The sequence below is a fragment of the Fringilla coelebs genome, assembly GCF_963513975.1.
Source record: "Fringilla coelebs genome assembly, chromosome: 9".
In the NCBI taxonomy this organism is placed as follows: domain Eukaryota; kingdom Metazoa; phylum Chordata; class Aves; order Passeriformes; family Fringillidae; genus Fringilla; species Fringilla coelebs.
This window is the reverse complement of record NC_140067.1, coordinates 20,024,352-20,051,888: the sequence shown is the minus strand read 5'-3', so window position 1 is coordinate 20,051,888 and position 27,537 is coordinate 20,024,352. Positions and strand designations below refer to the sequence as shown.

Genomic DNA, 27,537 nt, shown 5'->3' with positions numbered 1-27,537 from the left:
CTGCTATTTTGGTCACAGAACAGTTGTTTACCTATGTGTTTTCCTTGATGTTTAACTGTTGTACAACAGATTTCCAATAACTTTTTTGTAATAATAGAGCCAAAATTACTTTTGTTAAATTTGAGTTATATTAATTTTCAATTCTATTATGTTTCAATTTAGTACAGTTTAAGTAATGGTAAAATTCAGTTCTGTTGAATGTAAGTGATGTTAAGTTTACCTTCTGTTAATTTGAAGTTCTGTTGCAATTAAGTTCTGCCAAATTAGAATGCTTTTAAGTACCATTAAGTTAATTTCTGTTAAGATTAATTTTTGTTCAAATTAATTTCTGTCAAGCTTATGTGCTACTAAGCTTAAAAAAAGTTAAATTTAAGTTATTCAATTTAAGGACTATTATTTTAAGCTCTGTTAAGTGCTAGTAAGATCAATTCAGTTAACTTCCTCCTGCCTAAACAGCACAGCCCCTGAACGCCAACTATATGAACTTTAGAACAGTAGCCATTTATTTCCACTTCCCAATTAAACATTATCCTTTTGTTCTCCTACACGAGCCTCTTTGTCAGTGACATGATTGTATTTGTTTTCATTGATTGTGATCTGTATTCCATGTATCTTACCCTGTATCCAGCAGATAACCATTAATAGTCTTAATAAGATAATGGCTTTACAGGTGCAAACTGTTTTAACATCAAGGTACACAAACTCTTTACATTAAAAACAAAAAAAGGGGGAGATGTGGAAGACCAGACAGCCACAGAAGCTGAGCTGGGTGGTGCCACCATCCTCTTGGCCCTGGGAGAGATAAACTCAAGGCAAGGACAAAAGCGAAGACATCCTGTCTGGTCACTCTGACTGCTCTGGCAAACGAAAGTAACAAGGACATTGCTGGTGACAGAATGATAACTGAGAAGATTGTACTACTAAGGGAACAGGGGCAAAGGGGTCCCAGTGGAATATTTTGTATGGAACTTAGAGACCTATAAATACTGGTGAACTATTGTAATAAATGGTTTTACTTGCATAGCATGGTCTGTGTCTCGCAATCCCTGCACCAAAACATAACACACAGACCCTCTAAAGGTAAAATGAGTGGGAGCTGATTGAAAGATGACTGTAAATCTAACAGCATTGAGAATGAACGGGTTTGCCAGCATTCAGAGGTGTCTTGCTCTCAGAATTAGACTGAGTTCAGACCACAGTATGAACAACTGTCATGGTTTTATACTAGCCCAACACCAGGCACCCATGAAAGTTGCTTGCTCACCCTCCCCTGCCACATCTGGGCAGTGGAGAGGGAAAAAAATTAACAAAGGGGTTATGAGTGAGATAAGGACTGCAAGAAAATATTTAAGGTTGCAAAGTGAGTTTATTACAAACAGAATCAGAGGTGGATAATGAGAAGTAAAATAAGCCCTTAAAACACTGTTTCACTCCAGCCCCTCCTCCTTCCCACTGACAGCACAGGGAGACAGGATGTGGGGGTTTTGGTCAGTTCATCACCAAGATTCTCTTCTGCTGCTCAGGGAGAGGAGTCCTCCCCCTGTGAGGATATGGGATCCCTCCCACAGGAGACATTTCTCTGTGAACTGCCCTGGTGTGGGTCCGCTCTCAAGAGCGGCAGCCAAACCTCACCTGCTGCAGCATGAGTCCCTCTCATGGGCACACAGCCTCCCAAAACTGCTGCAGCCTGGGTCTCTCTTCCCACGGGGTACAGTCCTTCAAAGACAGGCTGCTCCAGCCTGGAAGCAAGGGCCCCCTCTCTCCACTGGGTCTTCCACTGGATCACAGCCTCCTCCAGTCATCCACTTGCTCCAGCATGGGCAACTCCCCCATGGGCTGTGAGTGGATCTCCGCATCCCCCATGGATTCCCATGGGTACAGCTGCTTCACCATGGTCATCACCATGAAGCCTGCAGAGGAATCTTGGCTCTGGCACCTGGAGCACCTCCTCTCCCTCCTTCTGCACTGACCTTGGTGTGTCCAAGGTCTGTTCTCACCTCCTCCCCTCTTTTCTGACTAGAAGAAAAACGGTGTGACTTTGTTTTGATTTTCTTCTTAAATATGTTAGCACAGAGGCATTACCAACCTCTCTCATTGGCCCAGTTTTGGCCAGCAGCATGTTCATCTTCAGAGCCAGCAGGGATTGGCTCTGCTGGAAACGGTGGAAACTTCCAGCAGCTTCTCACAGGAGCCACCTCTGTGGTACCCCGGCTACCAAAAACCAGGCCGTGCAAAACCAATACAACAGAGTCAAGGAAAACCCAATATCAGATGCTAATGATAGAGAGAGAGGAGTTTTAGCTGCCGGACATATAATTTGAAAGCTAGAGCTGTTTTCCAAGTCCTTTCTTGTATTATCTACAATTTCCTCCTTCAAAAAAAAAGACCTTTGGCTTTTCTTCATGAAATGATTTCAGGTCTTCATTTGGAATTGACTTAAAAGACTTAAATTGTCTTCGTGACAATCCTCATTGAATTGATGAGAGTAATGAACAATGAATAAATTTGAGTAATACTAACAATAAAACTATACTCTAAGAGAATATGAAGACTAGAAAATCAACTTGAATTGTGCCATGTTTCAGCACAAAGGAATCTTCTCTTGGTTTCTGGATATCCTGTCAATTATAGCAATCCCGCTTGCCCCTAAAGAGAACTGCATTTCCACTTCTGCACAGAGCAGCACGATTTTAAATTTAATGACAATATTCTCCTTCCACTTTTTATTAGTACTTTAACTGAATAAAGTACACTTACAAATGCATGCAGATGTATAGCACCACTCCCAGATGTGCATGGCACCACCAGTTCCCATCTCTCCAGTACAGCAGCTGCTCACCATTTCATTAGTATTACAGCTAACATGCTTTGCTCAGTCTCAATTCATGCAGTCCTGAGAGCCAGGACATTCTGCACATCTGTTTGCTGTTAACAAAGATGCAGAGGAGAAGGAACAGCACATGCACAACACATCTGGTTACAATTTAGCATCAACATGAATGGCAATGAATGGGTCTTGGTCTTCATTACCAATTAGGAAATTAGCCATGCCATCAGCAGCAACGTGAACTTCAACTGCTGTACAGAAGTCACCTTCCTTTTGCCCAGAAATGATATCACAGTAAGTGCCAGCAGGCAGACCAGTTTGCAGAGATACATTCAAGGACCTTTGGAATAGAATAAAGTGCAGTAAGCATTATGAGGACTCTAAAATGCTCTTCAAATCATACTGGAAACCTCAGATGTTAAGTAATTCTGGAATTATCATCTAGCACTTCGCTGGACACTGCAGAATCTATTCAATCACTACATGCTACAAATTGCTTATCACCCCAACCTACAGCTACTTATTAAAGCCCTGACATACTCCCGTTCTGTTATCATCTCATTCTCACATAAACTGTCCCAATGCAGCTTTTAAAACTGTCACATTTAGAACATAGTCCTGAGTTAACAAGTTCCCTCACTTCTAAAAATTTAGACTTTGCTGGTTGACCAGCCCTACTGACTTAACCAGCTTCAGAATTGGGCAATAAAAAGACCACACCACAAAGCCTAGACTTAAAAGACTGAAGAGTCTCTATGGTAGAGTGGAAAATGCTATGTTTAAATTGTCAATAACTGTCAATAATAATCCATTAGAAAGATCTACTCAAGCTAGCAACACCTTAAAAGGTTTCACTACTAACTAGCTTTTTTAAATTACATATTTAACACAGAGTAATTTTCTTATAATCATAATAAATTATAATTTATTTCCCTCTTACTCACCAATCATCATTATTGAAGATGATGAAGCCTTTATTCCCACGGCCAAAAGCCACTTGATTGCTGCCATTGTCCCACCAGTTGGAGAAAGGCTCGCCATCCACCACGTTGCGGAAGATAACCATGTTCCTGAAAACACAAGCAATGTCTGCCACTGCACCTGCAACTCCTCTAAGGCCACTTGGAGCACGGAGCAAAAGCTTTTACTTCTTGTTTCTCCCCGGTGCCCTACCTGATCTGACGCCAGCGATGCTCACAAACCCAGTCGTTGCCACAGGTCGTGTCCGGATTGATTGTAACGGGCTTTATGGAGCCATCTGAGTAACTTGGGGGTCCATACCAGTCGTTGACATCCTGTCATTGAAAAGAAAGGTTTCTATCTTCTCACTGAAAATGCAGGGAGCCCCTCTGGTGAACAAAGCTAGAGGGAGCATCAAAGTTGCACTGGCTACATCCAGCCCGGGACAGGGACATCACTCGACAACCTGAAATGCACTGGACTACTTCTCTGGCCCTGCTCCCACCCTTAATCCCCATGGGCGGATCTTCAGCATGAACAGCTCACCTTCCCATTTTCAAAATATCTTGGCCAGCGAAAACTCGACATCACACGTGTTTGCCCGTACGGATGGGCAAGCATGAAACCAACTGCCATTTTATAGAGCCTGTTTGGTGGACAAACAAGGAATGAGACATGGAAGGACAAACCTGCCAGAGAACACACAGACACACAAGCAAAAGCAAGAAGCATCCCCCACACAAGAGCAATCCCTTACCTGGCATCCCAGAAGGTCAGAATAGAAGCTCCACCAGCCCCGTGTCCTCTCTGGTTGTCGTGATTGTCCACAAAGACCAGGGCTCTGTCGGAAGGCACAAAGCTCCAGCCTTCTCCCCAGTTCCTAAACAAAAACACAGACTTGAAGCTACCCTGGCAATTGGTGTATCCAGTGAATCCTGGATAAGTTGCAGCACCTTCATCCTTACTTTAAGTAGGCCATCTTTTCTCCATTCCACTTGCGGATCACTGTCCCCAGTTTGGCACCGTACTTGAATTCTGTCACTCGGCCATTCCCAAAGTACTCGCTGCCTTTGATGGGCTCTGTACCCAAGTCAATCACCTGGTACAGGAAAGATAGAGCAGGTCTTTCTACTCAAAAGCCAGACAAATAAGACACTGCTTTAAGCAAGGGGACAGTACTTGAGATAATTATGTTATTTGGCTTTCTTGTAAAATTGTATGCAAGGCTATTTTCTCCTTTTAGCTCAGCCCAGCTTGTGAACCTGCTTTCCATCTCTGTCCTGTATCTCCTTACCTCAGCTGACCATGATTACCCATGATTAAGGCTTTGGCTTTACTTCCTTTTAATTTAGTATGGTCACCAATGCCTCTGCTTCTAACAGTTGGGCTGAATCTTTTTACTATGGAACTAAAGAATGTTTCTATTTGCCTAGACTTTGCAGGCAAGATACTAATTTAATAAAATATGTGCAGAGAGTTTAGCTTCTGCTGAGTGAAACCAACATTCACCTGCTTGTTCCAACTTGTTATTCAAACATAAAACACAAATTCAGAATATCAGGTAACAGTTATGCAATTGGAAAATAAACTTTCAGTCCATAATCAACACTTATGTCTTCTGTTGCAATTTATTATGCAGAATTTAAAATTCAGGAAATGAAATCTCTTTTTTAAACCAACAGAATTTTTACACTAACTTCTATGTAGTAAATTTCATCTCAATAAAATTTCTAGGTTACCTAATTCCAGTAGGTCCAAAACAAGTGGGCCATTTTGCACATCAATTACCATTTATGGAGAGATTAGATATTTGCAGATTATGATTGAGGATGGAATTGAGGATGGTTTCTGTAGATCTACTTGGGCTCAGCCCATGCAAAGCATTGCCATGTGTGAGTGAGTCTGTATTGGGCCTGCAAGAAATATGTTTGTGAAGTAAAATTAAAAAAAATAAAAGATTACCTCTTGGTAAATGAAAGGTTTAGTTCCTGCAGGAAACCATTGAGTATTGAGATCTTCCAGCTGGTCTAAAATGGCCTTGACATCAGCAGGCCACATGTGCTTGGCAGCGTCGATGCGGAAGCCCGCCACGCCGAGGCCGATGAGCTGGTTCAGGTACGCGGCAATCCTGGAGCGCACGTGGTCCTTGTCCAGGGCCAGGTCCAGCAGGCTGACCAGGCGGCAGTCCCGCACCTGGGGGGACTCAAACCCTCAAATCAAACCCTTCTCACCTAATAAACTCCATGTGGTGTTCTACACACCTTTTGAATGTTCTTGGCCTATATTACAACGCCAAATAAAACCTCCAGCAGCCTTTGTTCCCCAAGCATTTCTTGCCGTTGCAAAGTCATCTACAAAGAAGCTGCAATAAGAAATTGAATTTGCCCCTCTCTTCTGAAATTGTGACCAAGGAAAACTTCCAAATTAAAGTAAAAGGCAAATAATAACTTCTACCTTTTTTAGCACACTAAATAGATTTTACGAATTTTAAATTGTCTTTATTAATTACCTAAGCACATTTGTCTGATTCTGAAATTGAGCCATTGTCTCAAGTACAGCTATCCTTTTAATAAGTGGTGTTCCTGACAACAACACTAATCTCTGTTATTAATTTGAATGGCTTTTCATGAGGCTTTTTTAAATTCCTTTTAAAAAATGTCTCACTGTAAATGAGAGCAAAGAAATCACAGCACAGGAAGGAACAGATGTAAATGAAAACCACAGTTTTAGGGTTACCTGAGATATATCATGATAATTCTCAATGTTTCCACTTTTAGATTTACATTTATGATCATTGAAGTCCAAGCCAGAATAGGGCACAGCTGGGAAATCTTCAGTCTTTGCATTGAAATAGCTTCCACAAGTAGCATGGTCACCAGCCCCAGCATTAGCTCCACACATATGGTTGATTACTGCATCCACATAAATGCGCACCTAGAGAACAGTATCCACGTAAAAATTTGAAAAAGCTACTTCCCACAGCACCACTAATTAATGTTCTCTCTCCCATACCTCCTGCCCTATCCCCTTACTTCTGCTTGCTTGCTTCAGCCAATATTTTATTCCATTTTTTTTATTAGCATACAGCAAGGGTGATAAAACACGCAGCTCAGCAGACACTGCATCAGGTAACACTGCACAATTTTTTAAAATGGTAGAATCACTGCTTGGCTATATCCTCGCATTGGCTATATCCTTGCATAAACACCAGAAGGTTTTAAAAGTACTTACTCCAACATTGTTGCAGCGGGTCACCATGTCTCTAAATTCAGTTTCATTTCCAGATCTTGTGCACAGCTTGTAGCTGACAGGCTGGTATCTTTCCCACCATGGTTGCCGGGGGTCAGTAATGATAACATTTTCATTTGGAGGTGAAATCTGTCAAGAAAACGTTGGCACTTGGTAATGGGATACTGAAAATGGTTAATTTGTTTGCCCAGTCTTTTTAGAGAAAGAATATTTTTAAAGAACACTTAGATGCTCAGAATCCTCTGCTTACACTGTAGTCGGCTGGAAACAAAAGACTGAGGCCTGGCCTTCAACAGGTAGAAAGCCAGTATAAAAATTAGGCCTGTGAACAGAGTGGCCTAATTTTCTATGTGACTTCAAGCTTCAAAAAGAAGCATCTGAAATTGAAGAACTAGGTCAGCAGAGGAAGGAAGTGACTGCATAACAACCGACGTAACATCCTGCCTTTAAAACCGATCCAACTTCCTGTTTTTGTAATGCTCTGGATGAATGTAGTCTTGACCTAATTCTTCTAAGTTTCCAGGTGAGTTATACCTCTTCCTTTTACAGACTTCTCAGGATCCTTTTTAGGCAACAAGCTTTTGCTGCTACCTTTAAGACTCTGGGCACAACAACCTGATCAAACCATTTCTCAGAAAGACCCCTACAGGCTCTTAGCTGCCACACCTTCCTGACCAGCTCAGCAAGCCATCATCTGAAAAAAAACTTCTGAGACCCTGCCACAGAATGGATTAAAATAATAAACTGGCATAGGCCACGGTGTGAGAAATCAGTTTCAAGTCTGTCTGGTGTGTGTGCCTGGAAGGTAGGTTGCAAAAACTATGGGAGAGTTTTCACTCAGGCCAGCTTGCAATCTCTTGGGCTACAAGAGATAGGCAGCCTTCACACCAATTTTTCCTGAGCAATCTGACAGGCAAATGGAAATACTTGAATAAGTGGCTGCTCTCCTGCCATGCTACCCCACCCAAGTGCCAGTTCTGGTTCCACAGGAACACGTCTGTTGTTCAGACAGAACTGACTCACACAGGACACCTTCACCAGAACCTGTGCTCAGTTCACTTCCACCTGCTCACACCAGGTTCCTGCAAAGAAGGGTCTCTCAGTGGCTTACTGAGACACTGTGCTACACAGAGAGAAACTTGCCAGTTTGGGTGAACATAATCAGAAGTCTTTTGTACTTAATTATTCAACACCTCCAGCGCTTTTTTGTTCTCTTTGGAAACCCTCTGTTCAGTCATAGTTTCATTTTACATTTATCTAGCTCTTAAGAGCTTTTCCTGATTTAAACAATATCAAGCAGATAAACATAGGTTACTCTTCACAGCAATAAAAAAAAAGATTTAGCAAGTGATGTGCAATTCTAATTCATCTAAATGTAATAGCACAGACTGCAAAACATGCACTTTGGAGCAATGAAATAAATTCATGCTTACTTGAAGATAGCTGAAGAATATATTTGTCAGCATTTACTACTTCCATTACCAATTTCTATTTTTCTTGTTCAGTACCTGCCCTTTGACGAATTGAACATTTTCTGTGAAAAACAAATTATCATCTATGTAGCAATTTCACTACCTACTGATAGGAGCAGACATACCTGAACTCCTCCAAATCCATTAGGAGCTAAGTAGCGCTCACACTCCTCAGCAATATCCTGCCAGCGCCATTCAAAGAGATGCACAATTGAGGTTCTCTTTGGGAGAGTGTTGGGGTTGTACTGCCCCCAGCAAAGCCCTACAACTAACAGCAGAAAATAGATCCCCATCCAGTGTTCTGTGATCAGCTGGTCTCTTCTTACTGTCAATGCTCCTGCAAGAGGGTAAAGTACACATTAGAAAATACACATTTAAAGATAAACACCATTTCGGGGTGTTATTTACCTGTTACTTTGTATGAGAACTGGATTTTATCTAAAGTATATCAAATTCCCATACTAATAGTAACTTTGTTTTTATGCACTTAAAATTCAGATGTTGCCTAATGCAGGCTGCCTCCAGAATGCAAAACTTGTGGTTTTATTAGCAGAAAGCCAAAAACTACCCCAAAGAGCAAAGGAATACTTATATAGACTGAAATGGACATTTTGTTTCTCATTTTAATGTACATTATTTTACACTCCTATTTAGCATTGAGAGGCATCTTTTTTTTCCAAATGGTGTTGCTACAACTTGAACATATTTGGACAAGACCTTGCAGAAGCAGCATATTTCTTACCATGATTTGTTATGAAACCCCCAGATATTTTGGAGGTTTAACATATGTGAATCTGTCATTCACGATATGCATGACATCTCTCATTCAAACAACAGCCTGAAATCTGGAAGATCTCTCAGATACAGAAATCATTAATTATAGTGGCTCAAACCCAGAAATGCTAAATGTCTTATCTCTGCACACCTGTAGGATTTGAGATAGCCTCCTTTTAAGAATGTGGACAATGGCATGCAGATGTTGGAAGTACTGTGAAGCTCCATAACCGAGAAATCGCCTTCCGAGTGCCCAAGCACAGAGTTCTGCAAAAGGAGCTTTCCAGAGGCTTGAAACTACATTTCCTTCTGATGAGCTAGGCTAGGAATGGCATTTCCCAACTCATATCCTATTTGTATTTACTTAGGGACAAACAAAGACAATGATCCTTATATCAAAATTGCCTCTCCTTTTCCTCACCTAGAGAGATACAACATGTAACAAACCAGAAACGAAACAGCTATCAAGGTTTACATAGCTCTGCTGAGAACCTTATAAAACTTATATTGCACTCTTCCGGTTTAGAAGTTGAATTAGAGAGTCTGAGATACAAAGAAGCCCTACAAGATGAACTTCTGCAAACAAATGGCTGAACTAACACTTCCCTTACAACAAAATACAGAATCTTGTTACTTTCCTGTAAGTATCTATTCTTTATAAAAAGTTATCTTTCAGTAACAGAGCAAAGGGAGATTCCTGTCACAAGGGAAACCAAACACCTCAGTGAAGGTTTAAACATGAACACAAGGGCCCTCAGGTTTGCTACACAAAGGAAGCCAGTGCTTTTACTGATTTAGTACACACTTGGGAATGCACTGCTGAAAACTACAACCTGCAGTGATACAGTTAGCCAGACATAAAATGTATAAAATTTTATGTGACTTCTACAAAACTGCCCTCATTTCTGCAACAAGGTAAGGATGATCCGTATCTCTCAGGTAGTGGAGCACTCTTTGAACCAAATTTAGTCACAAAATATAGTTTATAACGGGCAGAACCAGCCTTCCAGAGCCTACTGTTATCAGCTGTCATTCTTCACAAGCAGGCAGAGTTATTTAGAATTAAGCATTTGGTATATTTAGCTGGCTTTTGTGTTTGTGAACAAAATAGCTTTAATAGAATTATTTACTTGTAGATCTTCAGTAAAGTACACAGATTAAGTTTCAGCCACAAGCAGTTGTTCTGCGTGCTTCCATTTTCATGAAATGGTCCTGACAGGAAGAACACACATTAAGAGAAAATGAGCTAAGAAAATTCCATCTTTGATGAGAAAAGCCATTTATTAGATTTGGAAGTTTTACTTACAGCAGTAAATACGCAAAGCAGTAAATGACACAAAGTACTAAAAATAATATACCTTGACCCAACCAGCTCCAAAGCCTAGTACCTAAAGATTCAATGTAGATTTTCATTTCTCTGAAGCAGGTTTATGGCTGCTCTGCCTTCAATACAACCAATAATAAGTGAATGGGGATGTTGAAATCCTCACAGCACTCTGAAGGCTCTAGCTTCAAAATAATTTCGAAACTTGGAAAAACGCTAAGAGGCCATGTGGAAGAGAGCAACACTGACTGCAATGCAGAGAACCTGGGAGCGGAGCGTCTCTGCAGAGCCCTACCGCTGTCCTGGCCAACACGGGAACTCGGGTCACCCCGTCTGCCGGGTCACGGCCGGAGCGGCGCCGCCATCGCCAACACACCTGCGACCGTGCCAGATCTGCGGGGCGCCGAGCTGCGGAAGCCGCAGGTGCCAAAGGCTGTCACAGGGCAGCACAGCAGTGGCTCTGTCCCTTCTGGCGGCTCCCCACAGAACGCCCTCAGCAGCCCCGCGTTTCCTGCAGGCGAAGCAGCCCGGCTGCGGCCGCCCCTCGGAGGCTCCCGGCAGGGCTCCCCGTGCGGAGCGCGCTCCGTGCCCGCCCCTTCCGCCGGGCCGCGCCACCGCCGGGCACGGCGAGCCCCGCCCCGCCCCAGGGACAACGCGGACCGGGCACGGCTCTCTGAACGCTCTCTTTCCGCACTTCATAAGAAAGTATTTTTGTCCTTGAGCACAGCACCACCTTGCTGTTATCCTACTTTGGCGCTTTGAAAATTCGCTTGCGGGCCTTTGGTCCTGTAGCTCAGCATGGGTGTTAGGACATGCTACTGTAGAACCACAGAAGCATTTAAGTTGAAAAAACCCTCTAGGACTGAACGAACAACACAGTTCCCATGGGAATGCAGCAACTAAAATAAGAATAATTCCAGTAAAAACACTTCAAAGGAATCTGCAAAGCCAGCTCCTATTGCAAAAAAATAGCAAAGATAGACTTACTTTGGTCCAGCCACCAATACTACTGATTTAGACTGTTTGCAGCTGGAGTAATGACAAATCCTATACACCAGCTCCCACAGCATCAGATATGATTTAGTCATTTATGGAATAACTCTTCCTTTAAGTTCACTGGACTAGAATATCTTGTCAATTAAATGCCATTGCAGTTTTCCCACATGGTTTTAGACAGTTCAACTAACCTGCATGTAGCAAATCCTACGTGACCACTGTTATCACCACCCTCAGCAAGAACCATATCTACACCAGTTTTAGCCGCTACTCTGGTTTTAATGACTTCAGTTTCAGCACTGACAGTTTTCAAGTTGCAGATGAACAATGCAAGGTAATTACTGAGGAAGAACAGTGCCCAGTTTCACAGTACAAATTCAGGCCCATGCACCCGTCCTTCTGCTTGGTGTCCAAGACCAGAAGACCTGTCCTGCCCAAAACCCCAAGAACAAAAGTCAAAACAAAGAGAAGGCAAAATGAAGAGAAGGGAAATAATTTATTAGATTTCACAAGCAATCTAACACACATTTATGATGTAGTAAGTCTTGTGATATTTAAAGATTGTGGAATCCTTAAGACAGGAAAATTTATTCTCTGCCTTAAATACTTTAGAAATGCAACTACGCACAGTTCAAGAGTCCTGATGATCACACTGCTTCTTCCCCAGCTCGGTAATACTTGAAAGAGAAGGAACACAAAAGGGACCTAGAACATTACAAAGGCAAGTTAAAAGTAAGAACTACCAAAAAATAGCAGTACTATACTGGCTTTTGACAACTAAATTGAAAGATGCTTAGTGTTTTAAAAAGTGCTTAATGTCTGTGAAAAATACATCTTAATAAAGGCAGACTGTATTAATTTTATATTATAGAACGTTAAATAGTAATGTAGTATGAAACCCACAGGAAACATGTAGGTCACTAGCAACAACACTACCTTGGTGCAGACAGCAATGTAAAAAAACCAAAACAACCAACAAAAAGGCAGCAGTGATTAATAGTTGTAATTAGTCCAGCTCCAAATATTTAATTGCAAGATATTGTTAATTTTCTTCTTTACTCAAAAAAGACAAAGTAAGGAATGTATTAACTAAATCAACTCCAAATTGTTTCTCATGTACCAGGACAACAGTAATCATCAAATGATCTAAAATACTGGTCAACCCCTTAATATTAAAACTGCTCTGCAATGTATTTTAGCCAACATACTATTATATTAATATGTTTTTAAAGTAAAACAAGGTGGCTTGGTCAGTGTGACCTCAGCACAGCTTCACATAGATCAGCTGGTATGAGCTAGAACTGTTCCACTAAGGAATAGGACTACAAATTAGTAGAGTACCTGAGGAAGAGGGTGAAGGCCACCTTTTAAGACTAAGAACCTTCATTGTGTCTATTCACACAACACAGACAACTCATTGGTTTCTTTCCCCCCCCGAAAAAAATTTGCTTTTTAAAACTATTAGATTAGCTCAAGCTTAAAACATGTTAACTCCTCCCCACACCTACTCTATATGAAAACTTAAGATGCAGTTGAGTGCTACAGGAAACATTGCACAAAAAAGGATACAACAAGAAAGGATACACTCTGCATGACAGTATTATTGCAGTATTTACGCAGGAATGTTTCTAAAGAAGAACAGCAGAATGTGGTTTAATTTTACTTGATTCTCAGTATTGCACACGCATAACTTTATGCTACCTACCAAAAAAAAAGCAAATATGCCTCTTTGATAAAAAACAATTCTAACCCCTTATGAGATTTAATGAGGGCTGATGAATCCATCAACACTAAACTTCATATTCAAAAGAAAATACATTTTTTGATAACTTGAACAGATTCTTCCATCTCCTTCAAGTCTTTGTCATTTTACAGACTCACTTTATTTCTATCAAGTCCAAAACCTAATCATGTTTCCCTTTAATGCCAGCTTTCAAGCCACTTCTTCCTTATGAAGAAGCTGGAGACTTCTCAACATTAGTTTCTTCCACATAACTTATCTCCCAAACAGTTGGATTTTAGCTACAGGAAAAAGTCTCTTTAGGTGAACTTTTTGCCAGTCCATCAATAAAGAGACATTTCAGCCGGCAAGGAGTTCCGCAGTATTTTATAAACCAGACATATTGTTTTGTCAAAAGAAAAAAAAAAAAAAAAGAAAAAAAAAGAAACCTTTGTAGAAAAAAAAAAAAACACAAAAAAAACCCCCCAAACAAAACAAAAAACCAACAAAACCCACCCAACAACAGAAAAACAACCCTAGACTCAAGCAGACTCAAGTTTTTGTCATGGAATTTTACTTCATAAATCAGCATCCATCTGAATATTCCAGCAGGAACAGAAAAAACAGTAATGCAGAAACAGGGGTCAGCTTAACCATACTTGGAAAATGCAACAAGTATTTTTAATTAAACCTCATGGATCCTTCGAAATCTGTGTAACTCCTTGGCACATTGTTATGATTAAAACATATAAACAGTCAAGGTAAGTGAGAAGTTCTGCCCATGGACTGAGAACACCAGGAACACTTGTAAGATGGTAACTCATAGAAGACTTTCAGGTCCACAATTAAATCTTGCCTCAGTATGGTTTGCTCACTCTAGAAAAAGCTTCTGAGTTGACCATCAAAATAATAACAAATAAGCACTTTGTTATTTCCTTTATGCAATTCAAGTATTTAGCGTGTTTAATTAATTAAGAATTAATGTACAAAATGAGTTGAAAAAAAGGGAATTCCTAAAAGAATAAAAGCGCTCAAACTTCATCTATCAGGTTCTCCAATAGCTAAAATACTTCAATTTTTTTTTTAATATAAGAAACCTTAGTAATCTAAGACACTAGATAATACAAATAGAAGGTTTTTTCTAACAAGAAAGGAGTGACAAACAAAACTGAAATAGTCTCATAAATACTTGATCCTAACAGAACACTTTTAGCCAAGGCTCTTTTCAATAATCAGTACAGAAGGCCTATTAAAAAGTGATCTTTAATTTGACAAAATACAGCTTTTGCAAACTACAAGGAATAACACAAAATAGGAAGTAAGACCAAAGAGAGAGAAACAAAACTAAATCTGATTTTAAAAATCCTTAGACAATGGATGGAATGAAGAACCTACAGTTAGAGTAGCTGTTAAAAACAGAAATACTACCATCACAATAACCACACCGCAGGCTTTACCATCAATTTATAGAATTCAAAAACAAATGTTCACATCCTTTATTTCAAATTAAGGTTTTCTTCAGAGTAACAAGGATCAAGCTCCAGATTAAAAACACACCATGGGTTAAGTAATGTTTCATAAGCACTGGGGCTAAGACTTCAGGTAATTTTGTTTTAAGCAGAGGCATAACCAGGGTGATCTCAACTGTAACCAGAAATTAAGTTCAGTGACCTTTAAATTGGAGCTAACTCATGTATCAAGAGGGTGCAGACTGAGAAATAAATGCTTTTTTGTTCTTACACCAGTTATTTCACATAGTAATTTTTGAGTTCACTATGCAAATGTTTGCAGGCCATGAAACCACTAAATTAGAGCTGATTTGGCTTGACTTTCTCTTACATAAATTAAATACTTAGAGTAGGGAGCAGTGAAGTAAAGCTACATGATACTAAATAAAAGTTAAATAGCAGCTTTCTGCTAGAAGGTACTTTCTCATTATGTTTAAATAATGCCAAAAATCAGGACCTACACATTCCACAGCAAAGGAAGCCTTGATCAATGCAACATTAAGTACTGATCAAGCACTTTCCAACAGAATATCCTTCACTAATTCAGACAAGTTTACAGGTTACTGCAACAGCACTATGAACTCTTTTTCTGAAGTTAGAGAAGATTCTTTACAGCCAGCAGAAGTTTATTGCTGGAACCAGTTCTTCAGGATCACTTTACAATGGCAGGGATGGAAAGGAAGGAGTTAAGAGGCAACACTTTCCAATACCAAAACCCTGGGAGATTACTAAAAGATAAGTGGTCCAATTCCACAAAATTATTCTCCTTATCCTTGCAAATTAAGGATTAGAGAAACTGACAAGTGCCCTACGATATCAGGATTAGGAAAATATTGGCCTCTGAGTTTTTTAACACAGGAAAAAGGAAAGTTTTAAACTTACATCAATTATATACCTTGCATTCTGTTTTCCTGATATAAGCACACATTTAAGAAAATAAATTTGTATGGAACATTTCCTCTCCATCATCAATATTCCTAAAGAAGCTGTTAGAGAGTAAATAAAACCAAACAAACACTAATAAAAACCCCCAACCCAATCCTTTGTTTTTATTTTCAGGCAGAGAGTCCATACCTTATGCAGGTTTTACTTTTTTCTTTTCCCTTCGCTGGCATCCTGTTTTGGTCTAGCTGAACGAGCAAATTGCTGAGATTCTATTAAGGACTACAAGTGTCTGGTAAATAGAAGTCAATTAAGAAAGACAAAAAAGATTACTCCTGAAAATTAGTCTAGAAAGTGACCTTTATCTGTGAATCAATTCTACTACAGTATGAAGCATTATACCAGTGTCTATTAGTCAAAGATTATGACCTCACTGATACACAGTACAGGAGTTATTAGAGAGCCCATAAGGAGGACTAACTGGGAATGGGCTACATGCAAACAAGGTAACTACACTAGGATAAATGTTTGATATTTACAAACTTCCAACCCAGCATGTTAATTCTTAACTTTGATGTCTCAGTATTTGAGAGGAAAAACAGTAAAAGCAGCAGATGCTGGGATTAATGTGAGTATAAAGAAACTGAAGTGAAAAATAAGAATAGACTTCCACACAAAAAAAAACCAGTGCCATGCAATCAAAAGGAGACAGTTCCAGCTGAAAAACCCATCTAGAACCATTTACTCTTACAGGAATGTTTCTTATGATCATGATTCTTAGGCTCATGATTTTGAATTAGTTAAGTGTGTGCAAACACACACCTAACCAAGTCAAAAACCTTGTATTTAATTTAAATACCATGGTCATGCAAGCTTAATTATCTTCTGTATTGTCTTTGCAGGATCAAAGATGTAAGATCAGTGAATTCTGTTCTTAAATCACTTTTACTTTCCTATTTCAGAAGAGTTGCCTCTGTGGTTTTTTCAGCTACCATAAAGACTGCACTGTGTTATCCTGACTGGTTTTCTTAAGGCATTTTTTATTTTGCAGAATGCTGTGACAACAAAACTTGGCAGAGATTTGCAGAGATGACAGAGAATGCAAATGCTTGAAGAAAAGGATACAACCACCATGGGTTTTTCAAATAAGACATAGCCATTTGCTTCTTTTAGTGCTTTAGCAGCTGCCTTCTCATTGGGAAGTCCAATGAAAGCCTGTCCCTTCATCCGGCCTTCTTTCATCAAACGGATATCAAACCTAGGGGCACAGTGGAGAACTGGGAATTACTCATGTTTAACAAACCTTGCAGATTTCACAGTACAAATGCACAATTCTCATGCTTCAGGTGGGAGAAACAGCAGAAACAGAAGGAAAGCCTACAAGGAGGCATGATGTCCTTGGAGACCATTTTCCTTGGGGAAACCATTTACTAAAAGGCAATATTAAACTGCAGGATGGCAAATTGATGTGCCGTACTACTAAAGATGACATATGCAAAATGATCAGATACACCACAGTCACCTACACAGTTCTTTCTGTGTCACACAGCCAAGAAAAGTAAATCTGGGAATGAAAATATAAAGGCAAAATAATAGGGACTTCAGTCACTCATCATAAAATAATTTCATTTCTTAATCTTCATAAATGAAGATTTTTAGGTCTAACACATTTTTGTTTATGCAGAAACACAGAAAATGTGAATATGGCTATTTTTAAAATCACAGTTTTCAGAAGTGTCACAGAAGTTAATATAAAAGGCTTAATTCTAACCAAGTATAAAATGAACTCACATATTGCGTTCCACCTCTGACTGGAAGTCAACATATCTTCCAAAAATGAACTTAAGATCCTGAAATTAAAGTGTAGGTGTAAGATGAAAGCTAAGAAAAAGTCCTTTTGATAAATATGTCATTTGCTTGTTTACTTACCTTTTCTTGAACTTGTTTAGCTAAATTCTTCACATATATCCTGCAGTTTGGATCACCTGGCTCATAGTTTTTGAAAACAGAATATTTTTCCATTTCTTGAAGACAAAAAAAATGAACCGTGCTTTAATTCATTTACTTTGCATATTTGCTCAGTATAAAATAATTTACTATATGCTCAATTAAGAAAATAAACACTTATTTCAGCTATTTGTTGCAACAAATCAAAAAGCTGTTACTAGATAATTTATTCTCACAGTTATACCTTCTCTAGAAAGTCTGTTTTTTTCTAGATCCTTTCTAGAAATAAATTCTGATGGTATTTCATCATCCTCCTCTTCAGTTTCCATTTTATCATTTGAGCTAGGAGCTGGGAAAATCCTTCCAAAGCCTGTATTATTGATTTCTTCTGTGGTTGCATATAGGTCTGAAATTTCAACAAATTATGTAAGTGGTTTGTACCTTTATTCACACCAAAATCAAGAGCCAGCAAGAAAACCATACTCTTTCCAGCAACATTATAATAGAGCAGACTTTGTAAAGCAATTTGAATACACCCTTAAAAATGAGTCTTAATCCCTGGTTTGACAAAAGCACCTGCACTGTACAGTCCTATAAAACCCCACGCAGTACAAATAAAGGCCGTGGCACGCCTTAGTTAGCATAAAACTTGCCTTGCTGTTCAATCCTGTATTCATTTCATTATTTTCCCTTAAAGAAACTGGACATTACTGCAAAGTACCAAGAACCAGACTGACCATAACTCTCTAAAAAGCCATTACACCTCATTGTTATCAGTGCTCAGCATTTTTATGGCAGATAATCACCAGAGAAAAGGGGTTGGCAATCACTCGGATGCTGCTCTTTAAGAGCTGGAAAAGGAAAATCTGACACTAGCCTGATATATTCATTTACACCATAAAATACTGAAAATTTGTAGCATTTGCATCCTATCATTTAAAATACAGTGCAAGTCACCATAGAGCACATAGCAGAGAGACCTTTAAAAGCCTCTGGATCCTTTCCAAAGCTTGTAACATGGGAAAAACAGCAAATACAAATATGATGCAACTTGGTGTTGAAAGCTCCAATACAGTAAGGGAAAAGAATTCCCTGGTGTAAATTTCAGCACCCTTATATACTGAAGCCACAATGACTTGAACATTAAATACGTTTGAAGCACAAACTCTTACCATTTTTTTCCTCTTTTTCTGGGTTTATCTGAAGAACAGCTGGGATCTCAGTACTAATATGAAACTCTATTTTTTTATGACCTACGTGCTGCAGCTGCTCAAAGACATCTGAAGGTGACAGTGTAGGGTGCGAGTTACTGTTTAAAACAACAACACGTTAATTAAAGACTCTGACACTGATGAATGCATGCTCAAACACAGGATTTCTTCCAGTTAGATTTTATGCTGTTGGTCACCACAAACACATGTTCTCCATTTCATACATTTCACCCAACAGTTTCAGGTGATTAAAACACTGCATATACAGAAGGTATGTCTGGCAGTGGGAGTAAAACCAACTATCATGTACCACAGTACAATACACACAGGCATTAATTAAAACCTTCATCAGTAACTTCAGCATGAAAAACAAGTGCTGCTGCTCTCACCTAGTAAATAAAACATATGATTTTTTTTAAAAAATGTAGCAAATCACTTGGAGGAAGCAGACAGCCATTAGTAAAAATGCATTCACAATCATTCATCACAACATAGAAATACTGCACTGCTGTCTACTGGGGCACAGAAGTGCAGTTCTAAGACCCAAACTTATTCTAAAGCAAGCCAGTTTCTATTCTTACAGTGTTGTACTTTTAATTTTTTGTTTTAAGAAGCAGCCTAAAAAATAAATCCAAATTGCATCGGTCACAGCTGTGATGTGAAACCAGTTATCCTTTTAGGAAAAGGAATTTCTATTAGTCTGACAGGAAGAGAAACAGAGCTTGAATCAGGCACACTTAAAGGTTGTTGAGCAGACTTTAGTTTAAACTAGAAGAAAATTTGGATTTTTAGGGCAATAAAACCAATAGGATAAGTGCAAAAATCACAAACCTGTGGGAAGTACACACAGGAACATTCAACATGTCCTTAATTCTTTGCTTTTTTCTAACACCACGCTTCTTTGTGTTTATTGGTCTTTTAGGCTGAAGGGTTGCTAATTCCATCAACTTGGTCATTCTATTTTAAACAAAAATAAACCCAAAGTCAAACAAAAATAAAACAAAGAGGTTTACAGTTTATCAAAAGTACTAATTTTAAAAACCCTTCCCCTTTCCTTAAAGCCCTTGACACAGAACTTTTCAGAATATGATTGTAAAACTAACTACCTTAAAACTGAAGTTGTACACACAGCAAATCAATATACACAGAACACTTAAGGACTGACCAAAATCCTAACATGGCAGTGATGCCCTTCCTTCCCCAAGCATTCTCCTTACTAGGATACTAAAGCCGTGAGAGAAGCTGTCATGGCCCAAGCTGAACCTGATTTTATAACATTTATAACTACAGGGGTACCTTTTTCCAAATACAGCATAGCGACTTTCTGATTTACTTCTCAGTTTAGACAGCAAAGGAAAAAGCTGCTTTTTAATTTAGAGTAAACTTAAAGACTAAGAAAAATACAGCTATGATGTAATTCAGTCCCAAAACTGCAAGAGAATCCTCAGCACAATTATTATCACCCCTAGCATACCCGCTGATGTACAAAGAATGTTCTGGAAGTTGGTGTGCACGTACGATTCAGACTGAGGTGTCAATTTAGAAAGATGTGGATCAATGAAGACTTCTGAAAATAATCTAATTTCTGCTTCCTAACATTTGCACTCTTCAAGCTGAGTTTTTGTTTAGTTGGGAACAATGGAAAACTTGCTCACCAATAGGCCACTCTCCTTTTCTTGCTGCATTTAAACCTGCACTGTCCTTCTGCACTCTGGAGTTTCTCTAAGGATCTGGAAAGATTTCTACTCACTCTCTACAAGATGCTACATCTATATACTACAAACATTACCACTTGCTGAATTGGAAGCTGGAAAAGTAAAACCACCCTTTTCAGCGAGCCCAAAACCTTGCGAATGACTGTAAAATGCATACCTCTCCTTTTCCTCATCATTATCACTTTCATATTCTGATTCATCACCACTAGACAGTCCTTCTTCCTCTTCAGGCAAAGGAGGCTCTTCAGGAGGCAGAGGTGGGATTGGGGGAGGTGGCACAGGCACTGGTAAATACTCTTCATACTAATTATGGGGAAGAAGTTAAAAATCAAACTTCTTGAAGGAAAAAAGATAAACATATCTTGTTTTCTTAGTTACTACAGCCAAAGCAATTAATGATAATTTAACAACTATTTCCTCCAAGTATGCTTATAAGGGATCTAGACACCCTTTTAGTAAGCTACATTACTAATGAAAAACTTTCTACAAGCAAAAAAATTTGCTTTCTGAAGCATAACAGTGAATGGTTTAATTCTTTTAAGTTGAGATAAAAAAGAAAAGACCGCAACCATGGCCTTGCATTTTCACTTTGCACTCAGCTTCAAGGACTTTCCTGAGAAGAATACAGTCCAAGCATATGGGTGAAGTCTTAGGCTCTAAAGCCCTCTCAGTTTCAACAGTGAAGCAACAGTTTGAAACATTCCAGTGCTGCTACCATAGATGGGTATTTCTTTGTTCTAAGTATAGTCCAAAGAATTGCTTTAGAAGACCAACATGTACCCAGTAAAATGCAGCAGGATTTGCAATCCTCTAGAAATTTAGATCTCCTACTATGCTGCTAACATTTTAAATTGTGAATCAATCCGACAGTACTGAAAACATTTTTAAAATGTTACCATGGGAGGGCGAGCAGTGATTGGTCCAAAAGGTGGAGGAAGATTCATTTTATTCATCAGATGGAGTACCTGAAATGAATCAAAATAAGTAGGTTTCCTTTGAATAAGTAAGTGATAACAGTTCCTTGCTAGGTAAAACAGCCAATCACTCCTGGCAGGTGTAAACCAGCAGAGTTTTCATTTTCATGAACAATGTAAAACTTGCACTTGAGATCCAACACTAATAGTCGATATAAGCAACACCCTAACAAGGCTAATAAAAAACATACAGCATCTTCTCAGAATGAAATTTCAGGTACTCAAGTCACATCTAATTAGGAAGGGCATATCCAGTTAAGTCTTCAGTGTCAATTAAGTAATCTACCTCAGGTTAATAAAATCTCATTACCTAAGCACAGTAAAAAACTAAGATTGGTTAACACTATCACAGAAAACCCAAGTTAGTATTTACGATGACAAAAATAATTACTTCTGTGGATAATTAGAAGAGGAAAAATTAAATGTCTTTAATTTTCCACTTTTTTCCTCCCTGTTTTTTACTTACCTGGACATAAAATTTGGGCACGCTTGCCAAGGCATTTGCTATGTTTGCTAGAATTGCACTTGAAGGTGGTGGATACAAATATTTGAGGCAAGAATTGATGGGAAAGGTGAGGCTGAGGAAAAAAAGATTGAAAACAAGACACCTTAACATTACTGCCACTTAATCACCCATAACAATTAATGATTATTAGAGGCTTAACTATTAATTACATCTGAAGTAACACTGAAATGTTATCATTTCCCCTAGAACATTTAGAATGCCTTTAACATCATGGAACAGTCCCCAGTGCATGACATATTTACTGGGCTTGGGCATACTGAAAGTATCAAGCTATGCAGGAGCCTAAAGCAAACAATCAATCAACATATCCAAAAGCAAAAGCACAGCAGAGCGGCCTGCACAAATATCAGAAAATCAATGCTCAAAGGGCTGCATTAGCTTCAAAAAATTTACTACTTCCTGTATGCTAAAATGAAAATTGGGAGGGAAGGAAGAAATTTCAGAGAAAAGAAGTCAGTGATATTCTGCTATTAACACTGGGAGAACCTCAGCCCTCCAACCCCCCAAGAAAGCAATGTGTTGTGCTAGAAGGCTGTTCTGCAGTCCACAAGCTGAAAGCACCGGTCACTACGCAGATGTGAGGATTCTAAACTTGAGGAACTGAAATTCCACCTATATGACAACTCCTACATGCCTGAGGAACTGTAGTAACAGTAGAAAACTCTTGTTCAACAGTACAAAACACATTTCAAAATAATCTGTAACAGAATAAAATAATTAAGATAAATAAAACACTAACCCATGGTTGGGTGCAATTCCATTCTCGATTTTAACACAGTTTGGCTCTATCTTCTCTTCTTCTTTGACTGGTTCTTCTAAACTGAAAATTAATTTAGTCTTAATTAAAACAGGGCAAAAATTAGGTATGCCTAATGTAATACATAAAATATGTATTATCTATTAATAAATATAAAAAATAAATTAGCACAGGTATTTTTAGCATCTTTTACCAATTACATTACTACAGCTATTACCAATTCTTCCTAATTAATACATGAGAATAATTACAGTAGTGGCAGTCTTCTAAAAAAAATACTTATGCAGATTTAAGTAAGACTCCCTATATTCAAACACTCCTCACTTAAATCCACTCAAAGGAAAAGAAACTGAAATTATTTATCAGGCACCCTCTTCAGAGACCATAAATTCAAAGGTATTAAATTATTGATTTGTTCATATTCAGAAAATGGAATAAATAACTTAAAAACTCTACTACAGCATTTTTAATTAAGCAGTATCAAATAACTTTTATCATTTATTTGCACATTCCACAGGTGCAAATGACACAGTCACTGTCCTATAGAGCTGTTTGTTAAGACTTCTAAGTGGTTACAATTTATCCTTTGAGTTACAAATACTACCAAAGTACCATGACTCCAGAATCCCCTTTCCTTGACCACAAACATAACAAGAAAATTACTCTGCACATACCTTTTGCACTTGTCTGAGGCAGAAGGCTGGCTAAGTACCTGTGCACTCTCTTGCTCCTTTGCAAATTCAACAACTAATGTGTGACCCAAAAGCTTCAGCTGATGCAGTCTTGATAAAGCCTTCAAGTACATACAGAGGAGATGAGAAAGGGAAGAAGACAAACATGAGAATTGTTTTAAAGCATAACTGTTTTTCCTTTGAGTGGTACACTGGCCATAGGATGCAGTCCCAACTGCTTTAAGCAAAGCCTGCGCTGTTTGTGTCTTCCCAGCTCTGCTTTTAGCAGCATTTCCTGCTGGCAGGAAGGAAAGGGACCAGGCTGCACAGCCAGAACCACTGCACGGGTTGGTCACCTGAACACAGCAGCTGCCTTAACAATCAGACTTTTCACGCAGCCTGCTAAATTGCTGGAATTTCAAATAACCAGCCTTTTGCTCCTGAAGTACAAACGTGCTAAACTCTGTCAGTAACAGCTAGGAATTTTAAAATCAAGATCTTAACAGTGGCACTGGGAAGATCCAGCATTCTTCAAGACCAGAGCCCAGCAGGCTGCTAACAACTAGCACAAGCACCTAATTCACCACTGTTCACTTCACACAGTCTTTAACTTTTTTAGTCCTATAAAGTGTGGCCTAAAATAAATAGAAGCAATGCAAAAAAAACCCCAAAACCTAAACCCTATAAGGGGGGAGTTCTGACACAGGCTTTTTAACCAGACTAGTATTTAAAAAGCATTATTAGTATAACCTTTTTGGCATACACATCTCCTATTAATACAGTCGTTTTCTTATGAAAGTTGGATATTTAAGGCAGACTTGGATTGTGAGAATCACTAGGACTTTTATGGCAAACACACAGTTACACGAGACAAGGAGACTCTGCTTGGCTTATAGTTTGTATATCAATGCACACACATCCTAAACAGAGCCCTGATCAGTCTCAGCTTCTCTAAATTTGCAGGCTAGATCAGATGACCTCCACAAACCTCTTTGAATCCATCTTTCCTAGGACAGTAGGAAACACAAAAGTGTTCAAGAATTTTATCAACTCCTGCAAGCAACTCCTGAAACAGAACTCTCATACTACACTGTGCTGCTCTGTTTTTCCCTAGCCCTAAGTACCAGATGACGTGTAAACCACATTAGAGCATTGGCATTCAGCACTTTGCTAACACTTTCAAAAACAAACTCAATACAAACCTTTGCAGCTGCATTTTCACTGGGAAAGGTGGCAAAAGCAGTATGTTTCTAGAAAACAAGCAAAAAGTTATTATGTATTTTAATCAAAAATGTAAGAGATTGCACGTAAAACACTGAGGCACAAGCACATTGTTAGTTCAAGTTTACATATTTGAAAGTTACCAGATAGGAGTCATCTAATTCCCATTTGGGGCAAACATGAAGGACTGGAAACCATTTTTCTTATGAATTTTGGAAAAGTACCTCCTGAAGTCAAAATTAAGACATAAGCTCAGCAGTTTGAGGAATACAGGACAAGTGGGGGATTTTTTAGTAAGCAAAAACCATTCTAAACAGCAAGAAAGTACATAAAGAGGTCTAATCCTCTTCCAAACCAGAAAATTCATTTGACCCCCTCATAAAACATTTTCATCAAAGTAACTCTTACTAAAAGTAATGCTCTTCCTGCTACAGAAGTTTTAACGACTGTACCCTGAACATTTGAATAGTTTCTAATTTTTTATTTATTTTACAAATTCAATCAAATCCTCACAGAGTATACCTTCCAAGTTAATTTTCTTTTAACAAACTTTACTACCCCATCTTGTCATTGCATGATTCTGTACCCAAAATCATTGTAACAAAGTCACCCTCTCTGATACCCTATAAAGCATGACCCTGGTAAAATAGGCAGACATCATCTATCTGCCGTTCTGCAAAACACGAGGCTCCTTATGAAGAGTACTTATCACAAAACAAATACATCCATGTTTTCGTAATCTGGAGGAAGAAGAAAGCAAACCAGAGACTTAAAGAGAGCTGTGAACCTGCATCTCTGCAGGCGCCAAGAGGCCCCCCTGCACGGCTTCAGCCCAGCCTCGCAGGCAGCACAGGAGGCCAAAGCCGCGGGCAGGGGGCTGGCGGCGGGCCGGAACCCGGAGCCGCCCGCAGTCCCGCCCGCCCCGCGGGGCTCCCCGGCAGCGGGACCCCCGCTCCAGCCTGGCTCCAGGCTCAGCCCTGCCCGCGGCCCGCCCAGGCCCCGCGCCCGGCCCTCACCAGCCGCCCGTGGTCCGACAGGACGCGCACAGACACGGCCCCGAAGTGCTGCAGCAGATCCTCCTTCTCCGCCGCCGTCAGCTCGGCGGGCAGGTGCCGCACCAGCAGCGTCCGCCCGCGCCGCCGCGAGACGCCGGGGTGCGGCGGGACGCCGGGGTGCGGCGGGACGGCGCCCAGCCCCGGGCCGCCCGCAGGTCCCGGGCCGCCCGCCCGCAGCTCCTCGGCGCCCGGCGCCGCCATCGTCACGCAGGGCCCGGCGGCGCAAATCGCGCGAGAGGCGGGGCGAGGCCGCTGGCTCAGGCTCAGGTCTCGCGAGACTGACTTCCCCGACGGAGATGGCGGGAAACGCGCCGTGGGGGGGGCGGCCCTCCCGCGGAGCTCGCCCAGGAGGCTCCGCGGTGCTGCGCCCCTCGCCTTTGAACGCTTAGGAGCTTGTCCTCGCACCAAATCCCAAGGAGTGGTGCTCTCAAAGTGCCCACTCCTCAGACTTTAGTTACAGAGACTTGTCCCTGCCTCCCTCCCATGAACAGGGAGGTACTGAGCTGTGCCTGGCCACGGGAAACGCCGCCGTAATTACAGCAATCAGCTGGGATAGATTGCTGCCACACAGGCGGCTCCCAAGCCTGCCTTATTCTAAAGGATGCAGACTGTGATCCTAAGAGACTGAAATCCCCGATCTTGATTCATGAAATCTCAGGTCTTACCATACTAAATTAACTGTTTGCTGGCTGGAAAAAGCCGTGCCTGCCTGTATCACCATTGCCACAAGCTGTGGGTCCCACAGAGACTCAATGCCGGGCCTGGAGTACTTGCTGTGGCTCGGAGGAGCCAGAGCACACAGAGACACCCAGGCTCAGTCACTGTGCTGGGATGTGCTGGAACCAGCCGTGGAGAAAATTTGCTTATAACCTGGTCCATAGGATGGTTGCTTCCTACACCTCTCCATAGAAAAAGCAAGGCCTTCAGTCCATAAAGTCCTCTAGAACCCTTCAGTTTTCCAGAGCGCTTATGGTGGACCTGGTGCTGTACGCACTGCAGGGCCTTGGGTGTGCACATTTGCAGACTGAGCACTGACAGTTTAGACAAAGACCTAGCCCTTGTGGGTTGGCGCAGCATTCTCATTCGGTGGATCACAGGACAATCCAAATTTGTCCAAAGGAGTATGGGAAAGAGTTGAGTAAAAAAGATTTTTCTAAAGGAATCTATGAGAAAAGAAGAAATGTAGAAGCAATTTCTTACAATGTCTATTACTCAATTTTTGTTGCTGCCATAAGTATAAAAAAGGCAATATCTCTAGAGTAGGTAGCAGGTGGAATAAGTGATACAGTGTACAAATGGAGCAGTATATTTTCTCTCTTGATAACACCAGCAATACCGATTTTTTTCTGAGACATTTCAAATTAAAGTTGTCATCACAGAAACAAAAAAGCCCAGAGAAACAGGCACACTGCAGCGGCGAAAGACATTCCAAGGGGAGGGCAAAACTGCGAAAATGTGGCTGCCTTGGCAGCTTTTTCTTCAGAAACAGCTCTGGGCAAGGACGGCTTTTCCTGCCTAGGGTTAGGGTTAGGGTTCCGCCTAGAGTAAGCGTCACAGAAACCACAAAGCCCACACCTCCAGGCACACTGCAGCTGTGAAAGCCACACCAAGGGGAACACAAAACTGCCAAAGATGCCTGTCTCCACGGGTTTTTCCTTGGGAGCAGCCCTAGGCCAGGTATGCTTTTCCTGCCTAGGGTTAGGGTTAGGGTTAGGGTTAGGCCTAGGGTTAGCATCTCAGAAACCACA

At 40.3% G+C, this 27,537-nt stretch overlaps 2 protein-coding genes across 6 annotated transcripts; both read right to left on the bottom strand.

The window, feature by feature from the left end:
- Window positions 1-2,767: 2,767 nt before the first annotated feature.
- LOC311156749 (pancreatic alpha-amylase-like) lies at window positions 2,768-11,170 on the bottom strand. Of its 4 annotated transcripts, none has more exons than XM_084210969.1 (11): window positions 10,902-11,170; window positions 8,634-8,845; window positions 7,019-7,165; window positions 6,524-6,721; window positions 5,750-5,980; window positions 4,753-4,886; window positions 4,545-4,667; window positions 4,334-4,433; window positions 4,001-4,122; window positions 3,772-3,897; window positions 2,768-3,167 (listed from the first exon to the last, which is right to left on the bottom strand). In XM_084210969.1, the coding sequence occupies exons 2-11, from the start codon at window positions 8,799-8,801 to the stop codon at window positions 2,978-2,980; spliced, it is 1,539 nt and encodes a 512-aa protein (XP_084067095.1). In that variant the 5' UTR covers window positions 8,802-8,845; window positions 10,902-11,170; the 3' UTR covers window positions 2,768-2,977. The 4 variants fall into 4 exon arrangements, with proteins under 4 accessions (XP_084067095.1, XP_084067096.1, XP_084067097.1 ...); XM_084210970.1 differs by having other exon boundaries at window positions 10,979-11,170; XM_084210971.1 differs by having other exon boundaries at window positions 10,983-11,170.
- Window positions 11,171-12,139: 969 nt separating this feature from the next.
- Window positions 12,140-25,994, bottom strand: RNPC3 (RNA binding region (RNP1, RRM) containing 3). Of its 2 annotated transcripts, none has more exons than XM_084211559.1 (15): window positions 25,751-25,994; window positions 24,716-24,763; window positions 23,517-23,635; window positions 22,825-22,905; window positions 22,026-22,137; window positions 21,482-21,550; window positions 20,743-20,888; window positions 19,702-19,827; window positions 18,832-18,968; window positions 17,904-18,065; window positions 17,642-17,736; window positions 17,504-17,562; window positions 16,838-16,970; window positions 15,905-15,976; window positions 12,140-13,230 (listed from the first exon to the last, which is right to left on the bottom strand). In XM_084211559.1, the coding sequence occupies exons 1-14, from the start codon at window positions 25,988-25,990 to the stop codon at window positions 15,917-15,919; spliced, it is 1,587 nt and encodes a 528-aa protein (XP_084067685.1). In that variant the 5' UTR covers window positions 25,991-25,994; the 3' UTR covers window positions 12,140-13,230; window positions 15,905-15,916. The 2 variants fall into 2 exon arrangements, with proteins under 2 accessions (XP_084067685.1, XP_084067686.1); XM_084211560.1 differs by having other exon boundaries at window positions 12,140-12,307.
- Between the last annotated feature and the right edge of the window lie 1,543 nt (window positions 25,995-27,537).